At 46.1% G+C, this 27,811-nt stretch overlaps 1 protein-coding gene across 2 annotated transcripts; it reads right to left on the bottom strand.

Annotated features, from left to right (window-relative positions):
* Positions 1-184: 184 nt before the first annotated feature.
* On the bottom strand, positions 185-27,721 carry CALU (calumenin). Of its 2 annotated transcripts, none has more exons than XM_038752135.1 (7): positions 27,691-27,721; positions 17,407-17,635; positions 11,931-12,124; positions 8,231-8,397; positions 7,054-7,114; positions 3,913-4,112; positions 185-2,637 (listed from the first exon to the last, which is right to left on the bottom strand). In XM_038752135.1, the coding sequence occupies exons 2-7, from the start codon at positions 17,625-17,627 to the stop codon at positions 2,533-2,535; spliced, it is 948 nt and encodes a 315-aa protein (XP_038608063.1). In that variant the 5' UTR covers positions 17,628-17,635; positions 27,691-27,721; the 3' UTR covers positions 185-2,532. The 2 variants fall into 2 exon arrangements, with proteins under 2 accessions (XP_038608063.1, XP_038608061.1); XM_038752133.1 differs by lacking the exon at positions 11,931-12,124 and adding an exon at positions 11,664-11,857.
* Positions 27,722-27,811: the final 90 nt, after the last annotated feature.

Here is a 27,811-nt window from a genome sequence, read left to right as displayed (position 1 = left end):
CGCAGCTGGGCTGGATCTGGCAGTGTGGCCAGAGAGGAGGGACAAGGAGCAGCCACGGGTGGGGTGATGTGAGGATAAATTTCGATAGTGACGATGTCTCCGGAAGCAGGGGAGGGGGTCAAGCTGCACGGCTTACTTCCTTGGGACCTTAGGCCCGAGGGAGGAACTCAATCAGGACACAGAGTCAGAGTGAATGTAAACAGTTTTATTGAGAAACAGATATCACCTGCTTGCATTACAATATAAAACTTGGTTTACACTCCATTACAAAAGAAACCAAGAACTCACAGGACACAGGATACTCACGGTGGATGTGCTGCTTGTTGCTCACCCACCTCGGGCTCACTCTGAACGAAAAATAACCCAGGAACGAAGTAGGGATTTGAATAAAATGCACTTGGCAGAGCAGCCGGCCCACAGAAGCTGTCGGTGCCACTGTCGCCGTATGGTTAAGATTCACCCTTGGGGTGGGTGAATTTTCACTCATGCGAGCCGGGATCTGCGGCTGCAGCTGTGCAGAGCCCCCGCCACGCAGCTCAGCCCAGCACACTTTCACCCCGGGGCAGGGGCTCAGACCCCCAGGCTGAGTGGTCCAGTCTCCAGGAGAATTTGATTCTTCAGGTGGAGAGTAGGAAGAGTGGGTCTTCTACCCATGGCTCCTACCCCACAACTCTAAATCCTACATCCCAGAGGCCTTGGGGAGGCTGGGAGCCTGCCTTCTCAGCTTTCAACCCAGCCCCTCATTGTGGCCATAAAAAAAAAAATCCTCATCTGGTTTCTAATATTCACCTAGCACCTCCTGATGCTGAGGTCTCAAGTTATACCAAAGGTGTATTACCTATAGAGATTACATGAAAGAGTAAAGGATACACACACTTCTCTCTCTCTCTCTCTCTCACACACACACACAAATATCTTAGTGTCCTGGGAACACAAAATATGTTTTCAAAGGAGGAAGTTCCAGAAACGGAGGATTAGTGTTGTATGAGGCAGAGAGAGGGAAGAACAGGGTGGCATCTGCTGAGTTGGAAAGAATGGTTTCCCCAAGTTCTCTCCCTTAATGCCTTTCTGTTCCCATAGGTCTGCAACCTGCAAAGCCATGCGGAAAAAGGGAGGAAGGATGGCACTTTGGCAGAAGGGGCCCCCACTGGGAATGCTGCTGGTGCTCACCAACTGATCCCGACAAAGTGGGGTGATGACCCCCACATGTCTCCTGGTTTGTGAGTGGTCTGTATTTTGAGCCAAGAGGATCCCTGGGTAAACTAGGCAACATGCAGTTTAAGAAGCCAGCCCACGGGGCTATTTGAACACTGCAATTGAGCTATTAACTAATAGTAGTTCCACCACTCACTGCCCAGGAAGGAGAATGAAAAGAAAGCCCCACTACATCCCAGATCCCCAGACTAAGCAGTCTTCTCTGAGGTGGAGGGCTTTCCTGGAGCCTTAACCTGCTCTTGATCACTTTCTACTTTAGCCTAATTAGCCTTGGGGTCCCTGAGGGGAAGCCCTTTGGCTGATCATTTATCTTGGCAGGTAAAGGCACTTGGATGGCATGACTGACATGGGATCCATCTTAGCTGTTTCAACCAGTTGAAAAATAAGAAAAATAGGCTCAGCAGCCCTAAGTGCCTACCGGGGACATTTATGACCCTCTTGCCACTCAGCAGATGTTCAATCACTTCAACAGGCATCAGTCAAGCCGGTCCTAGTTATTTCGAAGGGTCGAGATGTTTGGAAAGACACCCGGGTCTGTTTCCACCGGCCGGCTATCCCTGAAACAAATCCACGGCCCTGTTTCAGACCCCTGTGCCACTGGTCACCCCACTGGCCCTGATGCTAACCCCTTCCATTCTTGCTGGGCCAGGTGGCCTGGGTCATTCTGACCTTGGGATGGATGGTTGTTCCTTCCCGCCCCCCAGGATGCCAGTAATGGGGTAATGGATTCATTACCACTGTAGATAGTGCTCAAGTGGGATAGAAAATGGTCTGTGGAACCTGGGGGGTCCACCCCTGACACCTTCTTGAGAAATAATGCCTGAAAACGGTCTCACTTGAATAAAATTTGGGGAACAGTTGTCCTCTTCCCTCTCCTGGACTCTGTTGATCATAGGCTTTTAAAGCAGTTTGTTAGCTAAATAAAAAGTACAAACTGATAGGAGGAAAACAGGGTTGGGGATGGAAGAAACTAACTTGAACCTATGGCAAAGAAGAAAGTGGAGATCTACATCCTTCATTTCATCTACCTGGTCTGAAAGCAATACAAAAATAAAAACAACTCGTTATACAGGAAACCAAAGTGTAAATCTAAAAAAAAACAAAAAACCACAAGTTTTGAAATTACAGTCGTGCATCAGGAGCACAGAGTCTCCCTCTAGTCCCTCTGGGTAGAGGAAAGGGGGCAGTTGCTGTCGTTGCTTTTCATCTTGAACTTTGTAATGGACAGTCTCAGTAGCGAACACGATTTTCACGTGAAACCGGAAGCTGTAAAAAATAAATTACTTTTGAAGAAAATCGCGCTTCTCTGTCTGCCGCTCAGAATTCGTCGTGCCGTACTAAGGCCTCCCCGAAGTCTGTGGCCTGGCTGCCCACGAATAAATCATACTTGTCGACGATCTCCTCCTTGGTCAGCTTGCCATCCTGAAATCAGAAAGTGTGGGTCAGCAGGGTTGCACATACCCCATCCCCCATTCGGAGACCGCCCCGAGGGTTAGGTCAGTCTGAGGTGGCTTCCTGTAATTATTTGAGCTTGATTCTCCACACCTCCAGGCAGAGAGGGAAGTTGAAGAATTCCTGCTGAAAGGGTCATAAGCAAAACCAGTCCTGGTTCCAACCACTGCTCTAGCCTACCTATTCCAGCCAAACCCCTGGTCCACACCCTCATCATAAGGCTACTAATCTACTGCATCAGCCACCTCATTCATCTCCCTGTTTTCATCCTCTCACTTCTCCAGTTCATGCTTCCTTCAGCTGCCTGGACCATTCCTCTAAAATGTCATTCGGCACACATCTCTCCACTCAGAGGTGGAGAAGCAGCATGACCTAGTGGATAGAGTATAGATCTGGGGGTCAGGAGGCCTGAGTTCTAACCCTGGTTCTGCCACTTCTCTGCTGTGTGACCTTGGACAAGTCACTTACCTTCTCTGTGCCTCAGTTACCTCATCTAGAAAATGGGGATTAAAACTGTGAGCCCTATGTGGGATAGGGACTGTGTCCAACCTGATTATCCTGTATCTACCCCAGCGCTTAGTAAAGTGCCTGGCATATAGTAAGAGCTTAACAAATATCACAAATATTACGCCTTCATTCTCTTGTTCTCCCTGCTCTTAGTCTCTCCATTTTCCCTCTGTCTGCAGCTTCTGTCTGCTCTTCCTCGTGATTTTTGCATCTCCCTGTCCATTTCTCTCTGCTTCCAAGCCCACCAATGGGAGGTGGCTTTTTCCCACAGGCTTCTCCTCTAATTCAGACCTCTCTTCCCTCACGTGGACCTTTCCGAGGATATAAAATGCCATTACTGAGTCAGACAAATAGCCCATTCAGAACAACAACATTGCCAACAGGGGCAAAATGTTGTTGGAATAATCAGGTAATGACAGACATCCATGAATTTCTCCAAACCAGGCTAAAGATGGGGATATCCACCACCCCCACTGCTGTCAGGACCTCAGCCTTCACTGGGAAAGATGAGACTGTGGAGGCGATAAGGGGGCTGGAAATGACCCTTCCTGATGCCAGGATGGGACAGGATCACAAGAACCACACCAATGCCAAGCAACTGGAAAGGCACTTCCCTGGAGTCTAGGCCACACCAAGGCAGCAAGATCAAATGCTGGGGGAGGGGGCCAACCACCTGGACTGCCAGCCCACTGGTAATGAAGCCTGCACCCCCAAGCTGCAGGGATTGGCCACGCTTACCTTGTTGTGGTCAGACTCATAGACCAGGTGCCTGGCCTCAGCTTCAGCATGATCATAATCAGAGGGGAGGATCCAGTCCTTGGTCTCCTCCTTGTCCATCTTCCCATCCCGGTTCTTGTCTCGGAACTCCACAAACTGCTCCCGCTCAGTCTTCACCCACTCTGGTTCGTCGGCGTTTCCATCGTGGCTGTACATGTCGCCTGCACGGGAGCAGATATGCTCAAGTTCTCAGAGGCAGCTTCCTGTCACAGCAACGTGGCCTCCCACCCCTCCTCACCCACCAGGTTGCAGCCTAGCCCAGGCAAACCCGGGCAAGGTTTAGCAGGCTTCTTAGAATTGGACAGTTTGGGCTGTCGATGAATCTATGCGCCTGACACTTCTGGCACCCCTCCCATGCCTCTGAGCAGCAGGAAGGCACTCCCCATTACGTTAGCGCTCTCCACAAGAAAGCATAATGTTTCTTAGCTGACTTTGGAAAAAAGACAAAACAAAACATTCACTGGAAGCCACAGTGTGTGGTGCCATTCATACCAATTTCCAAGATAGGGGGTGAAGATTTTATCTTATTTTCCATTCATAAAATAATCATCCATTTCCACTGCTGAGAAACGAAACAAAAGGTTTTTCTTTTTGTTCTGGACTCTCTTTGCTAGGACAGAGACTAATGGCTCCTTTGTTTTAGGGTTTCTTCTGTACACAGTAGAATCTACATTAGCCACCTATACAGATGCTGCGTTTTCTATCTTTCTAGGTAGGTCTTGAAACAAATTCTCTCCTCAATCTCTCAAGAATTTTCTCAAGGGGGAAGCGTGGCCAACATATCGGGGCACATTACTAGGAAACCTGTAACCAAAGAAGGTCCATCATCATAGCCTAAGTTCATTCTTTAGGCTTTAGCAACTTGGGAAAAATGGCACAGCCAAGTACCGCCAGTTCCACTCTAATGTGTGTTTCCACAACCCATTTTGGTTACAGTGTGACAGCAGAATCAGGGAATACTCAGAGTCTGCCTAGATACAGCACACCGTGGTGTCAGAAGAAGTAATTTGTCTGTCTGCATGTGAGGCATTGGGCATTCAGGGCAAGCACTGCAGCACCAAGTGTTCTTTAATCTGGGGTGCTGCAAGAACACAGCCCCTATGTTATAAGAGAGTAGGTAACTCTAGGGATGGCGGTATTAAGGGGAATAGCGTCATCGTAACGAAATACAAACTCAGTATTTCTTTACAAATACTATCTTGGAAACTGACTATGTGCACCAGAAATTGGTTTCTTCCATCATAAACTGATAAGGTGCATCTACTGTCTTTCTCCAAGGGGATAGATACTTGGAAGAAAAGCCCTATGTAATTCTGAATTATTAGTCTCATCTCCTGTATCCAGACAATTATGGCTGGAGGCACTGAGGTGTAAACCAGTGGAAGCACCTTGCCCAATGCCTGTAATTTATTTTAATGATTGTTTCCCTCTGTAGAGTGTAAGTTCCTCATGGGCAGGGATCACATCCACCAACGCTGCTACACTGCACTTTTTCAAGTGTTTAGAACAGCGCCCTGCACCCAGTAGATGCTCAATGATTACGACTGACTGATTGACCCAGATTTCCTTCCTCTTTCTGGTACTGAGGACCAGGTACTCTTGACCTCCTTTTGGTACACAAGCCAGTGTGGCACATGAAGCCTTTTGGTCCCCCTAGGTTGGCCCAAAGCCCAGCTTGGGCCAGGCTTAGAGGGGGTACGGGAGGGAAGAACTGAAAGGGCTTGGGGGGGGGGCGGCTGGGGGGAGGCAGGCAGGTTTGAGTAACAGGCAAGCGCTCTGCCTTTCCTATTCCCCTACTTACCCAAGCATGTCTTTTTTAAAACCTGGCCAGGCCTGGGCTGTGAGCCAAAGCAGGGGCACTGCAGCTCGGTAGCTAAGGTGCTGCCACCCATGCATTGGGCATACTTGGCTCCATGTCTTGTATAAGAGGTCTTGGAGCTGAACTAGCCCCACGGCAATCAGCTCTCAAGGGGCCAGGCCCAAATGATGTCAGCACGTGCAGGCAGGGTTTTCCCCGAGAGCTCCTTCCAGCAACCTGTCCTTCCACAAGATGCAGGGGCTGCTGTTGCTGCTGCTGTCTGATATCCAGAACCCTCTTCACCTCCACATTAACTTAAAGGGGGTCCTAAGGTCCAGGAACAGCAAATCGTTGAGACAGCCAGAGTTCCCATGTCAACACCTACCAGTGCCAGGATCTCTGCACCAGCAGTCACCCTCCACCCTCACTGGGCCCGACCCACCAGGAGAAACTGGGGTGCTTTTATCGCTCTACCAAAAACAGTTCTGACCCCTCTCTACACTCTGATGACTCAGATGGCGACTGCAGCAAAGCATAAACACTTCAGGCAGAGTTCAGCCCAAGACTGTCCTGACCTAGCAGCCCAAACAAATGCTTCGTAAAGGGGGGTAGGAATAGGAGAAGGGGAGGGAGAAAAAGGAGGGAAGATGAAAAAGATTTTTTTTCTCCAGAAGTCAACTCTGATACGACAAGAGAAGGATTATGTTTGAGGTTTTCTGTCAGAACCCCCGCATCGCAGCATAGTGAAGTGATATGCTGTACAGCAGCGATGGCCACCCTTGGCACACATGCCAGCGGGAATCCTATATGGGGCAACCAGGCTCTGGCCAAACTGGGGTACCCACACTCCCACCTTTTGGGGTTGGCAGCAGTCCTGAGTACACAGTCTGCGACAAACAGCCCACTGAAAGTACGGAGCATGCACTCTGGCAATCTGGGTCACTGATCTGTTCCTCTTCTCCTCTATGCCCCTCCTTCTTCTCTGTTGGCCCCAACCCCTGCAGGTGCCCAGGCCCAGGAGGGCCTGCAACAGGGATACAGGATCCCAGAGCTCCAGGCATGAGCCTAAAAGTGGCAATGGTGGCTAAATTGTTGTCATGGCTCCAGCAGGGAACTGGCATGCCCCCGGGGCACCCCTGCAGTTTGGTGAAGTAGCTATTTTCCATTGCCAAGCTGGGGCTGACAATGCGCTGCTGTTCAAGTGCACCCAGCTCCCACATCAAACAGATTTCTCTGATCTCAACCCACTCTTGAAAAACAAGAGGTGATGGATGGTCACATGGGAGAGAAGCCAAGGGGCTCACCAATGTATTCTTCCAGGTCAATGAAGCCATCAGCATTCTTGTCAATGTCCTCCATGGTTTCCTAAGGATAGAGAGAGTGGGGGAGGTGAGGTCAGCAACTCCTCTTGAGGACTGGCAGCAAAGCGTGAGGATCTGTCCCGACTTTGAAAAGTAGGTGTAACATTTTACCAATCCATCAGAAAGCAACCTCAGCTTGCCCTGCACCAAGATGGTACTTAGGCAGTAAAACAAGTGAAATCAGTAGGGAGTGAAAAGGAGAGTAAGACTAGAAGAGGATAATTTTTGGGGGGGAAGGGGGAGACTCCAACACAACTCCATTTCTTTCCTACTTACTGGTGGCTCCTGGCCAGAATTCAGTTTCATTAGCTCCCCAGGTCACCAAATATGGTTCCCTCCCAAAAATGCAAGAGCAAGGGTTAAAGAAATGGTTCAAAAGCCAACACAACCCATGAAATATTGAGTATGCAGTCATGCTGGCCAATAGTGCTGCTCTCTCCTAATGGCATAATCACCGCTGTGGATGGGATTTTTTAAAAAAAGTATAATGATGATAATAATAATTATAATAATAGTATTTGTTAAGTGCTTACCATGTGCTAGGCACTGTACTAAGCACTGGGATGGATATAAGCAAACTGGGTTGGACATAGTCCCTGTCCCATGTGAGGGTCAGTCTCAATCCCCATTTTACAGACGAGGTAACTGAGGCCCAGAGAAGTGAAGTGACTTGCCCAAGGTCACAGCAGACAAGTGGTGGAGCTGGGATTAGAACCCATGACCCTCTCACTCCCAGGCCCGAGCTCTATCCATTACACCACACTGTGTGACTCTTGTGACTTTCCCAATATTGTTTGAATTTATGGGAGTTTCGGCCTTCACAGAGCATCCTGTGGTCAATGGCTGAACGAATGATAAGATCTTAGCCCATATTTCTGGTTCTTCCCGGGAACTCTAGCTCATCACCCTTCACAGATGTGTTCTGGAGGCAAGCGTTCTCTCCTCTGTTCCAACAGGGAAACAAATACATGGAGAAACAACAGTCTTAGAAAAATACAACATCCAAATCTAATACTCCGCAGATTCAGCTAGCCTTGCCAAAGCCAGGGAAAAGGCTAAAGGAGAAGAGACAACAGGATGGTTCCTGAACCACCCACAGGTACCTCACGAGGCCACCCACCTGCACTACTATATCTTTCATATAGTCATATTCCTCAGGGTGCAGGAAAGCTGTGAACTCTTCCTTTGTGGCAATGAGATCACCATCTTTGTCTGCCATTTTGAACCTCCTTTCATCTCTCACCATCATCTGTTTGTAGTTAAATCCATCATCAGGGTCTGGGTCATCTAGGAAACAAACAAGTCACATGGCCATTAGCTTTGGGAAGAGCACAATAAGGGATGGTTTGGGGACACGTTTAGTACCATCAGAGCAGGGCCCATTAACTCTAACCTGTACAAGTTTCACAGCTCTAGGAACACTCAAATACTTGACTTCCAACATGGAGGTGTGATTCTAAGGGTTCTAGGTCCCACAATGCCAAAGTTTATCCTCACCCAAATCTGTCTCCCAGTAAACAGGGCTGTCTCTAAGTGTGGCATAGGGTTTGGGGCAGATCATCTAGTGTGGGGCTATTGCTTCCAGCCTCTACTCGGGGGTCAGAGGCGTTCAGTACACAAGCCTCCCTCCTTATACTTTTACCTCCTGCAGCAAATGTAGGAGCCACTGGTTCCAGAGGGCTATTTGGCCCTGCACTGAACGGCTTTGTTGCTCAGGCTGGAAGAGGATGAGACCCACTGCCTAAATTTGCCATATCCTGGGGACTGTTCTGGGTAAAAGGTTGGGTTTTCCACACCGTAAGTTAGAATGATTTAGGGCCATGCTGGCGTTTGGATTTCAGAAGCTCTGTCCCAGGTTCTGGCAATAAATTTCCTTGAAATGAAAAATGTTGGAGAGAGACTAACTGGGTTGTACCCAAGATCTCCCACATGTCAAGGGGAGCTCTTCTCCCCTTGAGAAGCGCTCAGTCTTCTCCTTAAATCCCAACTAAGGAGAATGATCGTCCACAGGGAACTGCTAGATGCCAAAATAAAGATGGGAATCTGCTTCCTGCTACCACCCTCCCTGTGAAATATCAGGCTGTGGGGATTCTAGCCCAACTGACTTCTGACCTGGCCAGGGCCTTCAAAAGCTGGAAGAACCACAGAGAGTGTAACTCAGAACCTCTCTACAAAAAGAGAACCAGGAGGAGTCAAATTAAAAATAAATCTAATATGCCACATGCAAACACATTCAGCATCAACTTTATAAAAACCTCCTACCAGCCCCCTTGGCTGGAAACACTACCCTGCCAACCTGCCGCTGTGTTCAACCAGAGGCCAGCCTTCCTACTCATTGAGAGTACAGCTTTTTAAAACTGCTGCCTCTTTAGGGGTGAGCTGTTATCTTCCTGACTGAAGTCTTGTTTTTGTTTTTTTAACTTTCCCTGTAGCCCCTCTGGTGACAATTCCCTCAGCTGAATGCATGTAATGCCAGAGTAAACTTTTAAAATAAAATAAACCTGATGGAGTGTCTTTTTAGGGTGCAGAGTGAACCAAGGAGAGACCATACGGGTTATCACCCAGTTCACGCCATCTTCGTTCAAATAGCCTATCATCTCTTATCTTTTAAACCAAAAGGATCCCGGATTGGTAGTGATTTGTATAAAGATAACAGGAGAAGGAGGAAATCAAGACTGCACTCTTAGACCCACCCTAAGGAGGGTATGTCTCCCCTTAAAAAATCAGGCAACACTCTAAGGTCCACTTGCAGCCTGCAAAAATGATTGAGGGAGGGGGCAAGTACACAGTGGTTCATTCCGTGCTCAGCATAGATCCTTCCTTCCTTCATAGGAGAGGTGGGGATGGGGTTCCTTCTGTAGAAGCACATTTCCTTCGTGAGCCATCAGCGAACAGCCAACCTGTCGGCTTTTCGGAACTCAGAGGGTGAGCTAATAACGAAGGCCCTCTCCCATAGGCTTGACCTTTAAATAAGGAAGGAAAAAAAAATACAGCTCAACCCCTCAGGGAGCTGTGCCACCCACACTCTGGGGAGGAATACCTTATAAAGCCATTGCTGCTTCAGAGCTGTGTGTAGCCTCCGTCCATAGAAATACCCTTTACATTGAATCATCTGCCCTGTGCGGCAACAGGGCCATCAGAGTTACTTACACACACACACACTCTCTCTCTCTCTCTTTCTCTCTCACTCGTACCCACAAATCAAGATTCAGGGCAAGAGGCAAGTGAGGGCCTAGGGCTGAGCTGCAATTTATGAGCGTGCCTTTTCAGTTAGCTCACCAAAGGCTGACGCTCTGCTTCATATTTGTTTTTAATACTAGATAAATCAGAAGGATGTCAGCCAAGAGGTAACGATGCCTCACCATCTGCACTGACTTTTGACTACACATGCTCTTAATTAGGCAAAGGGCTCTGTTCGGGGCTTGGCTAGGCATCAAGCATTTGACAGAGATTTCCACTTTAGTTTCAGGAAGGAGAGCAGGCCTTTCAGACACGAAGATCTCCCCAGAAATGCACTCAGTCCTGTAATTAACAACAACAGCTGGTTCTCCAACAGGAAGCCCGCTCATTACCCAGTTACTGTCTGCTAGGAAGAAAAGATTAGGATGGCCCAGTTTATCCCCCAATTTTCCACCACCACCAATCAGATTTGGAGTGGTGGACAATTATGGTATAGTTTTTAAATTCACACAGCTACCATTAAAAAAAAAACAAAACCCAAAAGCCCCCAAATAATGAGGACCCTTGCCAATGCTTAATGCCCTCTGAGCATCTCCTGGGTAGGAGCACCACCTAGTGTGTAGCAGTAACACAGTTAGAAAGAAACCGGAGGGAAAGCTATTTGGGAGGAAGGATTCCTGTCTGGCGGCTCTGCACCGACCAGCAAAATGGTGACACTTGTTACGTGCTTACCAGGTGCCAAGCACTGTACTAGGCTCTGGGGTAGAGAGAAGACAATCAGGTGGGGCACAATCAAATTGAGAGAAAGCAACAACTGGGCCACCCTGGCTTCTGTGGCCTTTGAAAAGCAGCCAAATAAATTCCTGCTACGTTCAGAGGCTACAGAGGGCTTGCGAGCAAACGGTTGCACTTTGGTCGGGGAAATAAAGCAGCCCGTGATCACACGGCCCTCCCTTCGGCATCATTTTCACCATCCCGACAAGGGACCAAAAAAAGTACACTTAGTATCTCGCGCTTTCGTTCGCCTGGTCGGTAAAGGAACTATTCCCCAAACTGCAGCCCTTGCCGCTTGGCCTCATTCTTGTCAGAAGAACACGGTGGTCCATTAAAGCGGGGGTCTAGTGCCTGTACGGGAGATGGTGGGAGAAAGAGGGGGCAGAGAAACCATGACTTCACAGAGGAGCTAAGAGTTGAGGGGGCGGGGAGGGCTACCCAAACCAAAAAGTCCACCCAATCTTCAAGTGACTAAACGTGGGCCAATCAGGGGCTCAGTCCCCGTGGGCATTTCCTCTCCTGTCTTCTTACTCTGAAACCCTCCTCCGTCTTTCACCTCGAGGCTATGGTCTTTTCCAGGCTGACACCTTGCCCCTTACCCAGGTAAGTGCCATAGGTCACGTTTCTGTACTCATCCCAGGAGATTAAGCCGTCTTGGTTCAGGTCAAATTCCTGCCACTGGCGTTCAACATTGTCATACATGTATTTCTTCTGGGCGTGCTTAATCCAGGCTTTCAGCTCCCCCTCCGTCACAAACCCATCCTTATCCGCGTCTATTTTATCTACAATCATTCTACAAGACAAAACAGTTACGTTTCAAGGCGCCGGATCCACAAGGTGTTTTCCCCCCGACGGTGGCGACCTACCTAAGATGTAGCCGTAGGTGGCATTTTTATACTCCTCCCAGGCAACGAGGCCGTCCTCATTGAGGTCATGCCCCTTCCACTGCCGCTCTACATCCTCGAAAATCCAGCGCTTTTGTGCAAACTTAATCCAGTCTTTGAGCTCGTCCACAGTGACAAACCCGTCTTTGTCTTCATCTATTTTACTTACAATCTTTCTGTAGAAAATGCAGAAAAATCCAGCAAAGGGTTAAAAGGACACAAGACCCTGGCCCCGGTAAATCGAGTTGAGCCGAGCCGAGCGTCCCGATGGCTGGCGGGCCGGAGGGGACAAATGAAAGTCCCCGGCAGCGGCTCAATCCCAGAAGGGGCTGCCCAGGGTTGCTCCTTCTTTTCCAAGTCACCTGCTTGGCTTTGCTGGCAACTCACCTTGGCAGAAGCCGAGAGAAAGAGAGCGACAGCAGAGTTCGTTTCTGCCCTGGGCTGCCAGTGGAGAGCCCGGCTCACCCCTGTAGAGGGGGGAGTCTAAACCCAGAGAAAGACCGTGGAAAGTAACTGGTTCAGGACTTTCCATCTTTGTTTTCTCTCTGGGGTACGTTGCTGGGTTTTTGTTTTTCTCAATTATTATTCTACAAAAATGAACCCTGATGTACTGATAAGTTACAAGGTCTCGGCCTGATTCTTATGAAATCAAAAATGTTTTTAATCAGGCCTTTAAAAAAACACTTTAAACATTTTTTGGTTTGTGGCCGAAAGATTTGCAAATACACTAGAGAAAGGTTTACAAACACCAGAGTCCTGACTGCCCATTCCTCGGTCATGGGGATAGAAAAAAAATCTCTCCACTGGGCTCCAATCCTGGTCTTTTCTAGAAAAAGGGATTGCCTGCTGCCAGAAACGGCCAACAGCTTGCAGGACACTGTGTGCGTACTCCACTTGTGAGTCGGTTTTTCACATGTGGATAAGGTTAAAAAAGGCTTCTCTATCCCAGGCGGCACTGGATGGGTTTGGTGTCTATGGCAGGGTTATGGGGTGTGGGAATTGTGAGGATGTTAATGAGCTGAGGTTAGGGGTGACAAAGCAAGGCGTTAAAGCTTATGTAGTGTGAGTTGACTCCCCACCGCCTAGTCTCTCTCCTTCCTCCCAAGCAAGATCTCAAGAACCAACAGAAATGTCAAACTGTTGCCTTCCGTTCTCCCCTGATGTTATCACACCTATTGTAAGGGCAGTGGAGTTTAAATTACTATTAAATTACTATTGACTCAGTTCTACCCAAGGTCTCACTAACCCATGATCTTTTTGGGGTAAGGACAGTAACAAAAGCTGAATACAAGGACACACCAGCTTCCAATTAATAAAACAGCTAATCCAACAAACCAGGCAAGTGTCGCTGAGGACAAACGAGAATGTTGTAAGCCTCCAACATTTGAATGATCTCACTACGTCAACTAGTCCATGTACTGTATGTTTCAGTCTGGAGCTAGTTGCACACCCCCAGGGAATCGATCTTAACCGCCCTCCTTAACAAAATCACAAAGAAATCTATTTCAATGTAAACTTTCAGCTGTGGGTTTAAAATATTTCTAAAGAAATGTTTGTTTCGGTACTGCAAGAACTAAGGTTTTTACTGTACCACCTATTATAGTAAATCGACCCCAAATGATACGATTTAATGTGCATATTCCCACCTGAGGATCCCCAACTATTCAGGTACATGATGACCTATATGGTCATCCCAAATTTACAGAAGGAATAGTCCAGTATAGTAAAGCACCTTGACCAAGGCTACCCAAGACAGTTGGCCTCCTGATTGCCAGGACGGTGCTCGAATTACACGGATCAAAGAAGGCAAACTTGCTTGGACGTTTTGACACCCATCTTTTACTACTGGATTTAGAACTTTAAAATGGAAACTTTGCTCAGTGTTCTATTTTCCTCATCCTGGAGTTTGGTAAAACACCAGAGGAAAAATGGCAAAAGCCACAATAATCACTTCTCGAAAGCCCCTAGCTTGGCTTTGCTAACCCTATAGTGACGCTGCATCCACAGCACTTTCAAAATGTATGACACAAACATTTCTTCAAAAATGTGTTCTAAAGAAGCTCCTGCTACAGAACTGCTAAAAAAGGCAAACATACTGCAGCTGGGCTCCAATCTTAATTTTCTTGCAAGGTACACCCTGCTCTTCTAAACAGAAATTTTCAGAGCTTGAACTGTAAAGGAGGATGAAGAGGAAGGTCTTAGTAGCCCTGTAAAAGAAGGAACGAACCTGGGGTGAAGACCCTATAGGGACCTCTCCTTAACTCCGGCATGAACTGTCCAAAGAAAATTTGTCTCTAATTTGGGAAGAGACTGAGCGTACTTTACAAAGACCTCCCATTCCCCGTCCCTCCCTACTACTCATTCCCCTTACTCCCTACGCCTTCGCTGTCATTTCAAAAATCTAACCAAGCAAGGGCAAGAATAGTGGCAAATGTCTTACAATCTTAACCACAGACCTTTGCAGTATGGCTTGTTTAAACACTGATTTAAACCATGTTCCTGTAACTGAAGCCCCTCTCTCCCTCTCGTCCCTCATCTCTCTACGCATGCAGTACAAGCAGTATCCAACTATATATAAAAATGTGTGGTGCCAATTTTAAATTTATATAATTAAGAAAAAAGATGGGACAGAGAAACACAAAACGGGAATCACCACACTGCCTGACTCTTGCACAATGCCATGAAGGCTGATAATAGCTTTGGGCTCTAAAGTTCTGTACCCTAAGAAGGAAAGGAATTCCTGAGACAAAGTGGAACCCAAATTTCTAAGTGAGAATGCTCTGCCTGGAAATTGCCTAGACTACCAAGGAATGTCTGACCTGGTCTTTCTATAAGATGGGCAGATTCAATTTGGGGTCTAGAAAAGTCAGAATATGAAGTTGAAAAAGATGGCAATGTAGTCAGCTACCACTCAGGCATTTACTATAGGAAACCGAAAGTACTCAGGCTTGCTAAGTGCTTGTTTCTTAGATAAAGAATTAACAACTCTGCACTGATATGGTTACAAGGACAGTTTCTACTAACACAAGCCATTCTCTGAATTATCTATCGTGTATGGAAATATAGTCCTAGAGACATTCTGTGGGACAAGAGAAAAATATAATCTTAAATCCCAGGGTAGCTTGTATTGACGCTTCATTTCTAAAACAAGGACAGTACCCATCTCCACCACTTCAGAGGGCTGGGAGGATTTGTTACACAATGGCTGTGATATTTTCTCATTTCTTCCAAAGAGGTGCTTCATGAATATGCAGTCTCATTGTTATGCTATGACTAGCAAATAGATTCGTGCACAAGAGAATTTGTCAGGAAAATTTGCCCACACACTGATCATTCTAAGGATTTCTTGACAATGATGGTAATAACCTCAAGACTGTAAGTTCCTTGTGGGCCAGGAACATGTTGGCCAACTCTGTTGTATTGTACTCTTCCACGTGCTTAGTACAGTGCTCTGCACATAATAAGCATTCAAATACCAATGATAATGGGACATCTCTCCCTCCCCTGAACACTACACCTGCTTTTACTCTTCAGGTTTACTCTCAAGTAACACTCCAAACAGAAGCACTACCTGCTTTGGCCATTTCTAATCTTGCCATGAACTGATGACCCCAAAGAGAGCTGCTGTTATCTGGCCCTGGAAAGAGCTAGTCCCATCCCCGAAAGACGCAATATTCTCACATTTACAGATACCTCATTTAGCATTTCAAATCCCTTCTGAGATGCTTTTTATTTAGGATTCAGGGGAGAGAAGGTGATGTTAGGCGAAGGAGCACTCTGAGCTGGTCATGCAGTATCTGACAGCACAAGCTGGAAGCTGCCTTCTTGGGGTGGGAGAAAGAATACTTTTTCTTTCACCCACCTTCTTTTTTGCAAGCAAGTTAGAAGAGTCAAGAAAGCAAGCAATGGTTCCTGAAGGTTAGAAAGACAATTTGACTAGCGAGAACCTCGTGTGTTTCTGCATTTCATGACCGTTTTTCAACTGAACATTTTTCTTTTGCACTTGCTCATACTGGAGAATAAAATCATTTGCTTTTCCCCATTAGATTACTTCAGTCACCACTGAGAAACAAAATCTGTCACTTTAACAGTGGACAGCTAAATGAAAGCCTCAAAACCTGAGGAAAAAAGCAAGTTTATTTTAGAATGCGCTCTAGGATAAACTCTGTGATCTGAGCAGTATCTTTGGGAACCGAACATTTTCTGAGGTTATACAATAGTGGCCAGCTGGGACCAGAAGCAACAGAGGCTCAGTTTCTAGCACATGTCTCTTACCTCCACAGTCTTAGGCACTGAAGAAGCCTGCTCGAGCTGAGCAGAAAGCAGTCCGGCTAACTGAGCATACTTTCAGGCCTAGGGCCCTGCGGTATGAACAACGAGTTTCTGAGGTGTGTGTCAGGAGCTGTAATCTTAGTACCCTCTGAGGGATTCTGAGGGACAGGGAAAAATAAACTACTAATGTGGGGCTGACATGGAAAAGGCTTCTGGGGGACAAATGTGGCTCAAAAGTTGATCTGCAATCACTTCTATTTCCAACTCCTGGTTCTGACTGATTTCTATGCAAGGTTTTATGTGGCCTCTGTTAACCAAGAGACGGCCCCCATCTGAAGAACCAAGCAGACTGGTATTTTCAAATGAATGCTCAGAGGAGGTTCTGCACATCATTTTGAGACCTGGCCCCTCTCCAAAGGCCTTAAACAGAGGATTAGGAATTAAGAAATCTGAGGGAAAAAAAAAATCCCCAGATGCCAGGTCAGATCCCAATTTTGACTTTGGCTCTTTGGCACTTAAGAGTCTGGTACTCAAAAGGAATACCCATGCTGAGACAATTGTGAGAGAAGCCACGTTTGGAAGTAGAGAAAACTAACCTGCGGCTTTAGACACAAGCAGCTATTCATTCACCACTAGATTCTGAGCAGTACTTTGGCCCTTCTGTGGCAGCAGAAGCTACTTAAATTAAAAAAACAAAAACAAAAAAACTATCTAAGGCACCTAAGAAATAAAAGGACTTGATCTTCCTTCAGATGGGGTTCTGATCTGCAGCTCAGCCCCAATCCAGAACAATAACCGGACAAAAGGGAAGCAGGGTCACAAGTTGGCCTTCATCCTGAAAACCAAGACCCAGCTGCAAATATGGCATGCCCCATCAGGCATTGTTCTGCTTGGATCAAAACGGTCCAGCACAAGTTGGGGCCTGCTCGAGCTGTGGCCTGCGTTTCTTGCAAAAGTGATTTTGATTTGAAGGAAAGGGTGCCAACTAGTAAGTAATGGAAAATTTCAAAGAACAAACCCTTCAACACTTAGGGGCCTTATTTCTCAACCTGGCTTTCAGAGGACGCGGCAGCTACTTTGGCTTCACTGAGCAGCAAAGCTCAGGGAGCAAAAAGAGGTGAGGCTGGATTCTCAAGAGATTCTGCTTCCTTAATTAGACCTTTGGGCCTCAGAGGTGGCCCCTTACCCAAGTCGCTCCTTGCTCTCTTCTGGGGTCAGCTGATCAAAGGTCTTGGCCTCTTCTGCACCCAGGAAGGCATCATGATCGTAGTCAAAGTTTTGGGCATCATCATGGAGCTTGTCACTGAGCTGAGGGTCATGGTGCACTCGCTCCTTCTTCTCTGTGGGCTTGCTAAGAGCACAGGCTGTGCACAAAGATAGGCACATGAGAAACTGTCGCAGGTCCATGATGACTTCTTTGGAGGAAGAGAGAAGGAGACAGTCACTTCAGAAAGCAATATGACCCAACAGTTAAATAATGGGCAAAAGGCTCCGTGGCAAACTCTACCTCTCTAATTTGCTTCATGATTCTAGGCAAGTCACTTACCTCTTCCCTAACTTTTATTATGAAAAGGGGATGGCAAACAGCACCCTCATTGGGGTACCTAGGAAGAAACCCTAGGAGACACCATTTAAATACACAGACATGTTCGGGACCCTCCACATTTCATCTGACTCATCAGCAGTGTCCACTCTCAATTTTGCATACCAACTCTCTTTAGTTACATCCTCAATCTCCATTGATCATGGGTCTTGCATCTCCCAAGCACATACTGCAGCATTTCCTAATCAGTAGATATACAATAAATATACTGATGATGTCAGTACTCAACCTACTCTAGGAAGTTCTCCTTTAATTTGAATAAAAATTTTTAAAATCATATTCTGCACTTAGGACAGAGGCTAAGAACTTTATATGCTAAGCATTCTGAAGACATATGGAACCAGGGAATAGCTAATAATTACAGCAATACTTTGAATTCATGTACCACCATGAAAAAGCTTGAAGTGCCTATTATTAGATCAAACTTTTCATAGAACACAGGGGGAGCATGTATATTTATAGAGCTCCAGTAAAAGGGAATGAAAGGAAAAAAGCAAAGAGAAAAATGGTGGTTTCACTCCAAGGCAACCTCTGGTGTTAATTCCACTAAAAGATGACCTGATGCTTTCATTAAAGGTTTCAGGTAAATACACATCAATTAAATAGCGAAAGGTCCATGAGGGTAGCTTGTAAAGAGAAGAAAACAAAAACCCTCAAATGCTAATGTAAAGGAAACATCAGTTCAAGTGAAAACCTGCTTATACGCAGAGCAGAAGACCAGCATGTCAAACAAAATTCTCTTTGGTGAGAACTACAGGTGGCAAGCATTCCAGAAGACTTGTATCACATTTTAAGTTTCAAAAAGGGGAAAAGATACACTACAATAAGGGAAAGGGATGGTAAAGGTTACATATACACACACTAGTGCATATACAATGGTGAGATCACTTGTTTGAGACGTGTGTAAATATAGAAAGCGCATAAAATAGTCTGGGTCACTGCTAAGCTCTGACTGATTTGGAAATGGCATGGTGCAGAAAAGATAGGAGAAAGAAGAGGGAAGAGCTACAAAGCAGAGGAGGCCAGCAGTAAGGCCATCTAGGAGAGCTGGTCCCCAAGGTGCAAGTCCGGCTGCTGTACTTCCCATGCACTTAGTACAGTGCTCTGCACACACTGAGTGCTCAATAAATATGATTGAATGAATGAATGAGGGAGCCCACAGGGATAGACGTGGGCAAAGACACCGGTTAGTACTAACCCACTGACAGTTAGAGAGGCAAAGATTAGAGCACCTCAGCTACGCACAGACTAGCTATTTCTGCTAGTCACTTAGTAAATCAATTTAAGGTACAAAATCGCAAGAAAGATCCTTAATATCAAAAGCAGCATGGCCTACTGGAGAGAGCATGGGCCTGGGGATTTGAAGGACCAGGGTTCTAATCCCAGCTCTGCCATTTGTCCGATATGTGACCTTAGGTAAGCCACTTCATTTCTCTGTGCCTCCATTTCCTCAATGGTAAAGTGTGGATACCTGTTCTCCCTCTTGCTTGGACTGTGAGGCCTGTACAGGACGGGGACTGTGTCTGATCTAATTAACTTGTACCTACCCCAGCACTTAGAACAGTATTTGACACTTAGTAAGCACTTAACAGATACAATTAAAGAAAAAAATTGTGCTCTAGGAGCTGTATCAGCTTTTAGCCTGGTGGATCTTTCTGAAGTTACTGCCAAGGTAAGCGGTTACATGAAACATAGAGTAGGTTCCTGGGGAGAGTGAGTCATAACCACCTCAGACTAAAGATTATGTAATGCTTACGTAAAGAAAAACTTTTCAAAGAACGGGTCAGAAGGATTCCACCCTCGGTTGATGGAGAACTAAAATCTAGGCCTGGCAGATATAACCAGAAACCAAGGAAGGCAACAGCAGGATCCTGCTTTTAAGTCACCTTGAAAAAGAGCTCCTCCTTCTCAAATTTCATGCATTCCATATTTTGAAATTCTTTGATGCTAAAACTAAGTCTGAGAGAAATCAAATTATCTTCAAATAGTTATTGCAAACTTCAACTGTTTAAAGCCTTAGGTACAAAATGGGTCAGGCAGGGAGTTAAAAACAATTTACGGTTTAGAGGAAGACGGCATTTAGCATTGTCTCACCAGATAGCACACTGTGATTTCATTATGAAGGAAACGGCTTCCGCTTAGAGTTTCTGATGTGGGCAAACCAGTCAAGAATACTAGAAAAGCACTGGCTCTTAAGCCAGATGACCTGGATTCTAGATCTAGCTCTGCTATTGACTCTGGGCTGGCCAAATTACAGCTCATGCCTTGGTTCTGCACTGGGCAGGGGGGAAAATAATTTTTGCCTTTTAATTAATGCATACAGATATTCACATACTTTGGATACTTGAAGGGCTTTGGAGCTCCTTGGAAACTAGTGATAGTAGGAGAATCACACAAGCTAATTTTAAAGTCCTTGGTTTGCTGGGGGTAAGCCAAGTAAAGGAGAGGAGGAAAAATTCAAATTAGTAAAAGTTGCAACTTATTAGACACCCTGAAGCCAGTTTTTGTTTGGAAGAGGAAGCACTTTTAGGAGGTTAAAACCACTGGTCAAAATGAGGGGTATTTTTTTTTTTTTTATCACCCGTGGATTTCAATTAACCCCATTAATGTCTAGCTGCAAGAATATGCTCTCCAAAGGTGGAAGAATGCACCTTTGTTGAAGGATCTGAGGTAGGCTCCTTCAGCAGAAGCAAAAGGTACAGCTTCAAGAATGAAAAAAGTTGCTTCTCATCACTGTGTTTAATAAGGATTAAATAAACTCCCCTGCTAAAGAGCTCAACCACAGGAATCCTTACCCCTGTTCAAGGTTAAAGATTAGCTAGGCCCAGGCAACACACTGCCTGAAGTTCCAGCACAAAGCTCTAATCCATCAATCAATGGCATTTATTGAGCACTTACTGTGTGCAGAGCACTGTACTAAGTACTTGGGAGAGTACAATGAAACACAGTTGGTAGACATCATTTCCTTCCCAAAATGAGTCCTAATAGCCAGAGTTCTCTAAAACCCATCTGCAATACGGATGCACTAGCAGGCTCCCTAAAACCCATCTGCAATACGGATGCACTAGCAGGCCCCCTAAAACCCATCTGCAATACGGATGCACTAGGAGGCCCCCTAGCCCATCCTGCTTAAGACAAAGAAATACTCCTTAAAGGTGATTCTGGAGACAGGGAAATGGTGAACCATCTAAAATTAAACATCTAAAAAATGAATCATACATATTTACATAATACAATTCATCTCTGTAGGAAAAAACAGCAAATCACTGAAAATTAAATACCAAATGGACACTAATTGAACAGTCAAGTTGTCGAGGGTCCGATAATTGGTATGGAGCGGTTCCAGATCACTTTCCTCTACTTCCAACAGACTGGGCCAGAGGGAACCGCCTGCGCTCTGTTCAGTGGGGCTCTGATGGCTCTGCCTCCAGCGGAGGGGGCTGGAGCAATCTTGCAATGTCTTGCATCAGCAGTTGGTTTGGTTATCAACTTGACTGTCAACAATTTAACACTGACTGATTTAATACTCGTCCATCTGACCTTTAATTTTTTTTACTTAATTTTGCTGCTTTTGGAATCACCATGGAAACGAGGCTAAAGATATTTAAGCTTGGCCTCTTCACTTTGCTGAAGAATTTCTCTAATTTCTGGCAAGGGGTGCTGAGTGCAAATACCCCTGGAGCGCCAACTTTCTTCCAAGACTGACCAAACCATTGTCTCTCCTGATTTCTTCCATACACACATTATAGTGAAGCTCAGTACTAAATCTCCTGTCCAAGTTCATGAATGCAAATATAAGGATTCAAAATTCCCAATAAGGGGCGGGGGAGAATTCTGGCATCAAGTGTCCAAACTGAAAACTCAAGGCCAAAAGCCAGGTCTTTGGAATAATTCAAGTGCAAATACTCAGATCCATATTTTAACTCGGGGCAGTCGATTTTTGAAGAAACCACCCAACAATATCAAAATAATTACAGAAGAAATCTTGACAAGCACCAAGCTTCACAAGAATGAAAAATATGAAAACACTTTGATTGCCTTTTTAAAGCCCGCTGTAAAGTCTGTGGCTTAACTTTGAAAAAAATCTACCTCATGTCACAATACAACAGATGGAAAAAGCTACAATTCCCAAAAAGAGATTTTCTTCCCATCCTATTGATACTTTAAACACCTATTCACTGAGGGGACAGGGAAAAAAATAAATAAAGGAGCTTTCAATCCCCTACAGTATGTTACTGGTAAAAGCCTATTTCAGCAAAGATGAGCTGTTCTGGCAGTTAAAATGGGGAGATTAATGGCTTGAGGTTGAAAGACATGTGTAACAATGGGGCCTTCTGGGAGCCATAGACCATAAAACCTCTAAACTCTCACTGTCACATTTCTTTTCTGCCTCTCAATCTAGTAATTTTGGGTAAAAGGCCACGGGGGCCAGAAACAGTGGGCCAGATTGTATTACATCCAATCAAGAGAACAAATGGACCAAATTAAGGATAGGAACGCCTACCCTGGGCAACAATGTGTTCAACATGAGAGAATGTTTAATGGTCATTTTAACTGTTATTCTGAGTGACCTGGGGCCTGATAGTCAGGAGGGACTGGTGGGAGAACTGGGTATGGTGGGCAGATTCCTTTTTTCTGAGCTGCACATTTTGCAGAAAAGGCACTCGTGGTGGGGGAAAGGGCTATACTTTACAACTGTGACCCCTCAACTAAGAAGTGCTGAATTATTCTCCGCTGTGAATGATACAGGATGCAGAGTAGTGAATGCTAAACAGTCTGATTTGTCAGGTACATATTTTCCTTCACTTTCTTGGAAATGACTCTTCTTTGATTCAGGGCCTCTTGCAAAATGTAACAGAGTTTTAGCACACATTAAAATGACTCCAAAGCTTGATGGGTATGAAGTGCAAAGTCTGTCATGCAACCAATTTACCTGTAGAAAAATCAAAACCTAGGAACACAACTGACCTATTTTCCTTCCTGTCATCCAAATAAAGGTTGACAAGGGTGGCACCAAGTACTTTAGGATTACTAAAATCAGCAAAAATAAGGACCTTGAGCAAACCCTAGGGAGTGTAACGGGCCTTAGTTGTGGCTTGCCTTCGGACTGAAGGAAGTGTTCTATGACCTTGGAAAAAGTCATGTAGCTTTCTCCGCTCTAAATTAAAAGCAGTAATCTTAGCCTGCAAAATGTTTCCATATCACCAATGAACACTGATATTCAGGGAGGTGTAAATCCTACTGTGGCAACTCAAAAGAATCCCCTCACCTGACCTGACTTTTAGCCAGTAGCAACAAGTCTGTTTGCAGTTTCAACTACTGCAACTTCAGAGGACAAACTTTACTATTAGCATCACAATCCATTTGAGGGCCCCCAGAATGCAAGGTATTGGAAATAACTTAAGGCATAATCTCCAAATTATGGCCTCACAGATTTCTCATCCCTTTTTCCTATGCCCCTGAGTGTCCTTTCTGTTTAGTATTGATCTATATTTAGCTTGAGATGGGCAGGGATCATGTTTACCAATCCTTGTCTTGCACTCTCCAAAGCGCTTTGCACGAGTGTTCAATAAATATGATTGACTGAACAATCAAACGGGTGTGTTAGATCAACGATGGTTGGTAGGTTGAAAAGGAATGTACTTTCCTCTGAAAATGGCAACCTGTAGAGTAACAATAAGGAAAATTTATCTTGAAAATGTCCTGAGAGCAGATTATGCCATCTATTTAGGTTACCGTAATTTTAGTCAATAAGTATTACCTGTTACCCTAACAACCTTATATCTGGGTAGTGCCCTGAGTTCAGTGCCAACAGAAATCGCTTATTTGCTGATATTCAGAAAACCCCCAAGCTTACATGATTTCCCCCTTGGTGTAGACAGTGATTTTAATCTAAGTGGCCTGGAAGTGAACTTGAAATTCTGTACGCAGATACACCCAAAATTAAAAGTGTCAGACCTGGGATTATTGGGTCTATAACACAGTAATGACTCCTAACATTACTACATTTATTTTTCACTGATGGCAAATGAGCTACTAGCGCACAATCAGTGCGCTAAGCATTTTCTTAGTAACTTTTATATTTTCGTGGTCTGAAAGAACGCTCTTAGTAAAGGCCCCTTACGTGTTCATTTCCGTTTTAAAGGGCACCACTTGGAGACTGTTAAAGAGGCCCCCAAATCAATCAATCGTATTGCCTGAGTGCTTACTGTGTGCTGAAGAGTTTACTGAGCGCTTGGGAGTGTACAGCAAAGTGGGAAGACACATTCCCTGCCCACAACCAGCTCACAGTCTAGAGGGTTCAAAAGGGAACCCGAAAGGGTTCAAGGGGAAAGTGCCTCCCATGTCTTCGAAGCATATTAACTTTCTCAATGTCAGCCACGGGATATTTAGCCCCAGGAGACACTTCTGCGCTGATCCATTGGGATGTTCTTCCTCTTCCGCTGACCCATTGGGATGTTCTTCCGTGCCCCAGGAGGCCTTCCCAGACTAAGCCCCCCTTTTCCTCTGCTCCCCCTCCCCCCATCACCCCCTTTGCTTCACCCCACCTCCCCAAAGCGCTTGTGTATATATGTACATTTTTACAATTATAATTCTATTCATTTTTATTAATGATATGCATATACCTATAATTCTATTTATTTATAACTGATGCCTGTTCACTTGTTTTGATGCCTGTCTCCCCAGTTCTAGACTGTGAGCCCGTTATGTGTAGGGATTATCTCTGTTGCTGAATTGTATTTCCCAAGAGCTTAATACAGTGCTATGCACACAGTAAGCGCTGCATAAATACGAATGAATGAATGAATGAATGAACTTTTAATCTCCCACCCCTTGCGAGCAAGTGACCAGGCCAAGGGCTGTCCCTTTGGCCTGAGATCTGGCCTTTGGGGGTAAAGGCGGGGAGTTGGCAGAGGGGCAGCAAATGCAGGCCACTGCTTGCAGGAGCCCTTCCACGGTTTGGGCATGCAACCAGAAGCAGCCTGGCTCAGTGGTAAGAGCCCGGGCTTGGGAGTCAGAGGTCGTGGGTTCTAATCCCGCCTCCATCACTTATCAGTTGGGTGACTTTGAGCAAGTCACTTCTCTGGGCCTCAGTTACCTCCTCTGTACAATGGGGATGAAGACTGTGAGCCCCACATGGGGCAAACTGATGAGCTTGTATCTACCCTGGTGCTTAGAACAGTGCTTGGCACATAGTAAGTGCTTAAATACCATCATCATTATTATTAACCAGTGATGACCAGGGTGGTGTGGCCGGGGGAGGGGCCGCAGAGAGCCCTCAGCTCCCTCATCTGTAAAATGGGGATGTAGACTGTGAGCGCCACATGGGACAACCTGACTAGCTTGTATCTCCCCCAGTGCTTAGAACTGTGCTTGACGCATAGTAAGCATTTAACAAATACCATCTTCATTATTATTACTATTATTAAACAGTGATGACCAGGGTGGTGTGGCCGGGGGAGTGGCCGCTGGGGGCCCTCAGTTCCCTCATCTGTACAATGGGGATGATGACTGCGAGCCCCAAGTGGGACAAACTGATGAGCTTGTACCTACCCCGGTGCTTAGAACAGTGCTTGGCACATAGTAAGTGCTTTACAAATACCATCATCATTATTAAGCATTCATTCATTCATTCAATCATATTTATTGAGCAGTTACTGTGTGCGGAGCACTGTACTAAGCGCTTGGGAAGTACAAGTTGGCAACATATAGAGACGGTCCCTACCCAACAGTGGGCTCACAGTCTAGAAGGGGGAGACAGACAACAAAACAAAACATAATAACAAAGTAAAATAAATAGAATAAATATGTACAAATAAGAGTAATAAATACGTACAAATATATATATTTATATATGTTTTTATATATATTTACTTATATTAAATTAAATTAATTTAGTTTAATTAATTAATTAATTATATGATTACTTTTATATATATATATATATATATACATATATATATATATATATGTTGTGGGGAGGGGAAGGAGGTAAGGCGGGGAGGATGGGGAGAGGGGGCCCCACGTGGCACAAACTGACTAGCTTGTATCTCCCCCAGCGCTTAGAACAGTGCTTGGCACATAGTAAGCGCCTAACAAATACCATCATCATTAGTATTATTAAGCAGTGGCGACCAGGGTGGTGTACCCGGGAGAGGGGCCGCGGACAGCCCTCAGTTCCCTCATCTGTCCTCAGTCCACTCATCTGTACAATGGGGATGAGGACTGTTAGCCCCACGTAGGACAACCTGATGAGCTTGTATGCACCCCAGCGATTAGAACAGTGCTTGGCACATAGTAAGTGCTTTACAAATACCATCATTATTACTATTAAGCAGTGACGACCAGGGTGGTGTTCCCGGGGGAGGGGCCGCGGAGAGCCCTCAGTTCCCTCATCTGTCCTCAGTCCCCTCATCTGTATAATGGGGATGAAGTCTGCGAGCCCCAAGTGGGACAAACTGATGAGCTTGTACCCACCCCAGCGCTTAGAACATCATCAATCATATTTATTGAGCGCTTACTGTGTGCAGAGCACTGTACTAAGCGCTTAACACAGTGCTTAGCACACAGTACACAGCTTGTATCCACCCCAGCGCTTAAAACAGTGCTTAGCACGTAGTAAGCGCTTAACAAACACCATCATCATTATTATTATTATTAAGCAGTGACGACCAGGGTGGTGTTCCCAGGGGAGGGGCCGCGGAGGGCCCTCAGTTCCCTCATCTGTCCTCAGTCCCCTCATCTGTACAATGGGGATGAGGTCTGCGAGCCCCAAGTGGGACAAACTGATGAGCCTGTATCCACCCCAGCGCTTAGAACAGTGCTTAGCACACAGTAAGCGCTTAACAAATACCATCATCATCATCATTACTATTATTATTATTAAGCAGTGACGACCAGGGTGGTGTTCCCGGGGGCGGGGCCGCGGAGAGCCCTCAGTCCCCTCATCTGTATAATGGGGATGAAGTCTGCGAGCCCCAAGTGGGACAACCTGATGAGCTTGTATCCACCCCAGCGCTTAGCACACAGTAAGCGCTTAACAAACGCCATCATCATTGTTATTATTATTAAGCAGTGACGACCAGGGTGGTGTTCCCGGGGGAGGGGCCGCGGAGGGCCCTCAGTCCCCTCATCTGTACAATGGGGATGAAGTCTGCGAGCCCCAAGTGGGACAACCTGATGAGCTTGTATCCACCACAGCGCTTAGAGCAGTGCTTGGCACGTAGTAAGCGCTTAACAAATACTATCACTATCATAAAAAAGTGGCGACCAGGGTGGTGTGGCCGCGGGGGGGGGGCCCGGGGCACCAAGACAACGGTGACCTTTGACCCCGGCGGGGGCCAGGCCCCAGTTGAGGCGGGGAGGCGTTACAGGCCCATCAATCAATCAATCAATCGTATTTATTGAGCGCTTACTATGTGCAGAGCACTGTACTAAGCGCTAGGGAAGTACAAATTGGCAACACATAGAGACAGTCCCTACCCAACAGTGGGCTCCCAGTCTAAAAGGGGGAGACAGAGAACAGAACCAAACATACCAATAAAATAAAATAAATAGGATAGAAATATACAAGTAAAATAAATAAATGAGTAATAAATACGTGCAACCATATATACAGGTGCTGTGGGGAAGGGAAGGAGGTAAGACGGGGGGATGGAGAGGGGGACGAGGGGGAGAGGAGGGAAGGGGCTCAGTCTGGGAAGGCCTCCTGGAGGAGGTGAGCTCTCAGCAGGGCCTTGAAGGGAGGAAGAGAGCGAGCTTGGCGGATGGGCAGAGGGAGCCGGGGGCCGCTCCTCTCTAGTCCCGGGAAGAGACCGGGGTCTTTCCGAGGGAAAGGAGGGAGGGTCCCCGTCAGGCTCGCGTTACCTGGCCCCTGTCGTCGTCGTCCTTCTCGTCGTCGTCGTCGTCGTCGTCGTCGTCGTCGTCGTCGTCGCCGCCGCCGCCGCCTCCACAGCTCCCGCTCCCCGCCCGGTTCGCCTCACGCGCT

Source organism: Tachyglossus aculeatus, chromosome 10 (genome assembly GCF_015852505.1).
Source record: "Tachyglossus aculeatus isolate mTacAcu1 chromosome 10, mTacAcu1.pri, whole genome shotgun sequence".
NCBI classification, from domain to species: Eukaryota; Metazoa; Chordata; class Mammalia; order Monotremata; family Tachyglossidae; genus Tachyglossus; species Tachyglossus aculeatus.
This window is presented reverse-complemented; position numbering and strand designations above follow the sequence as displayed.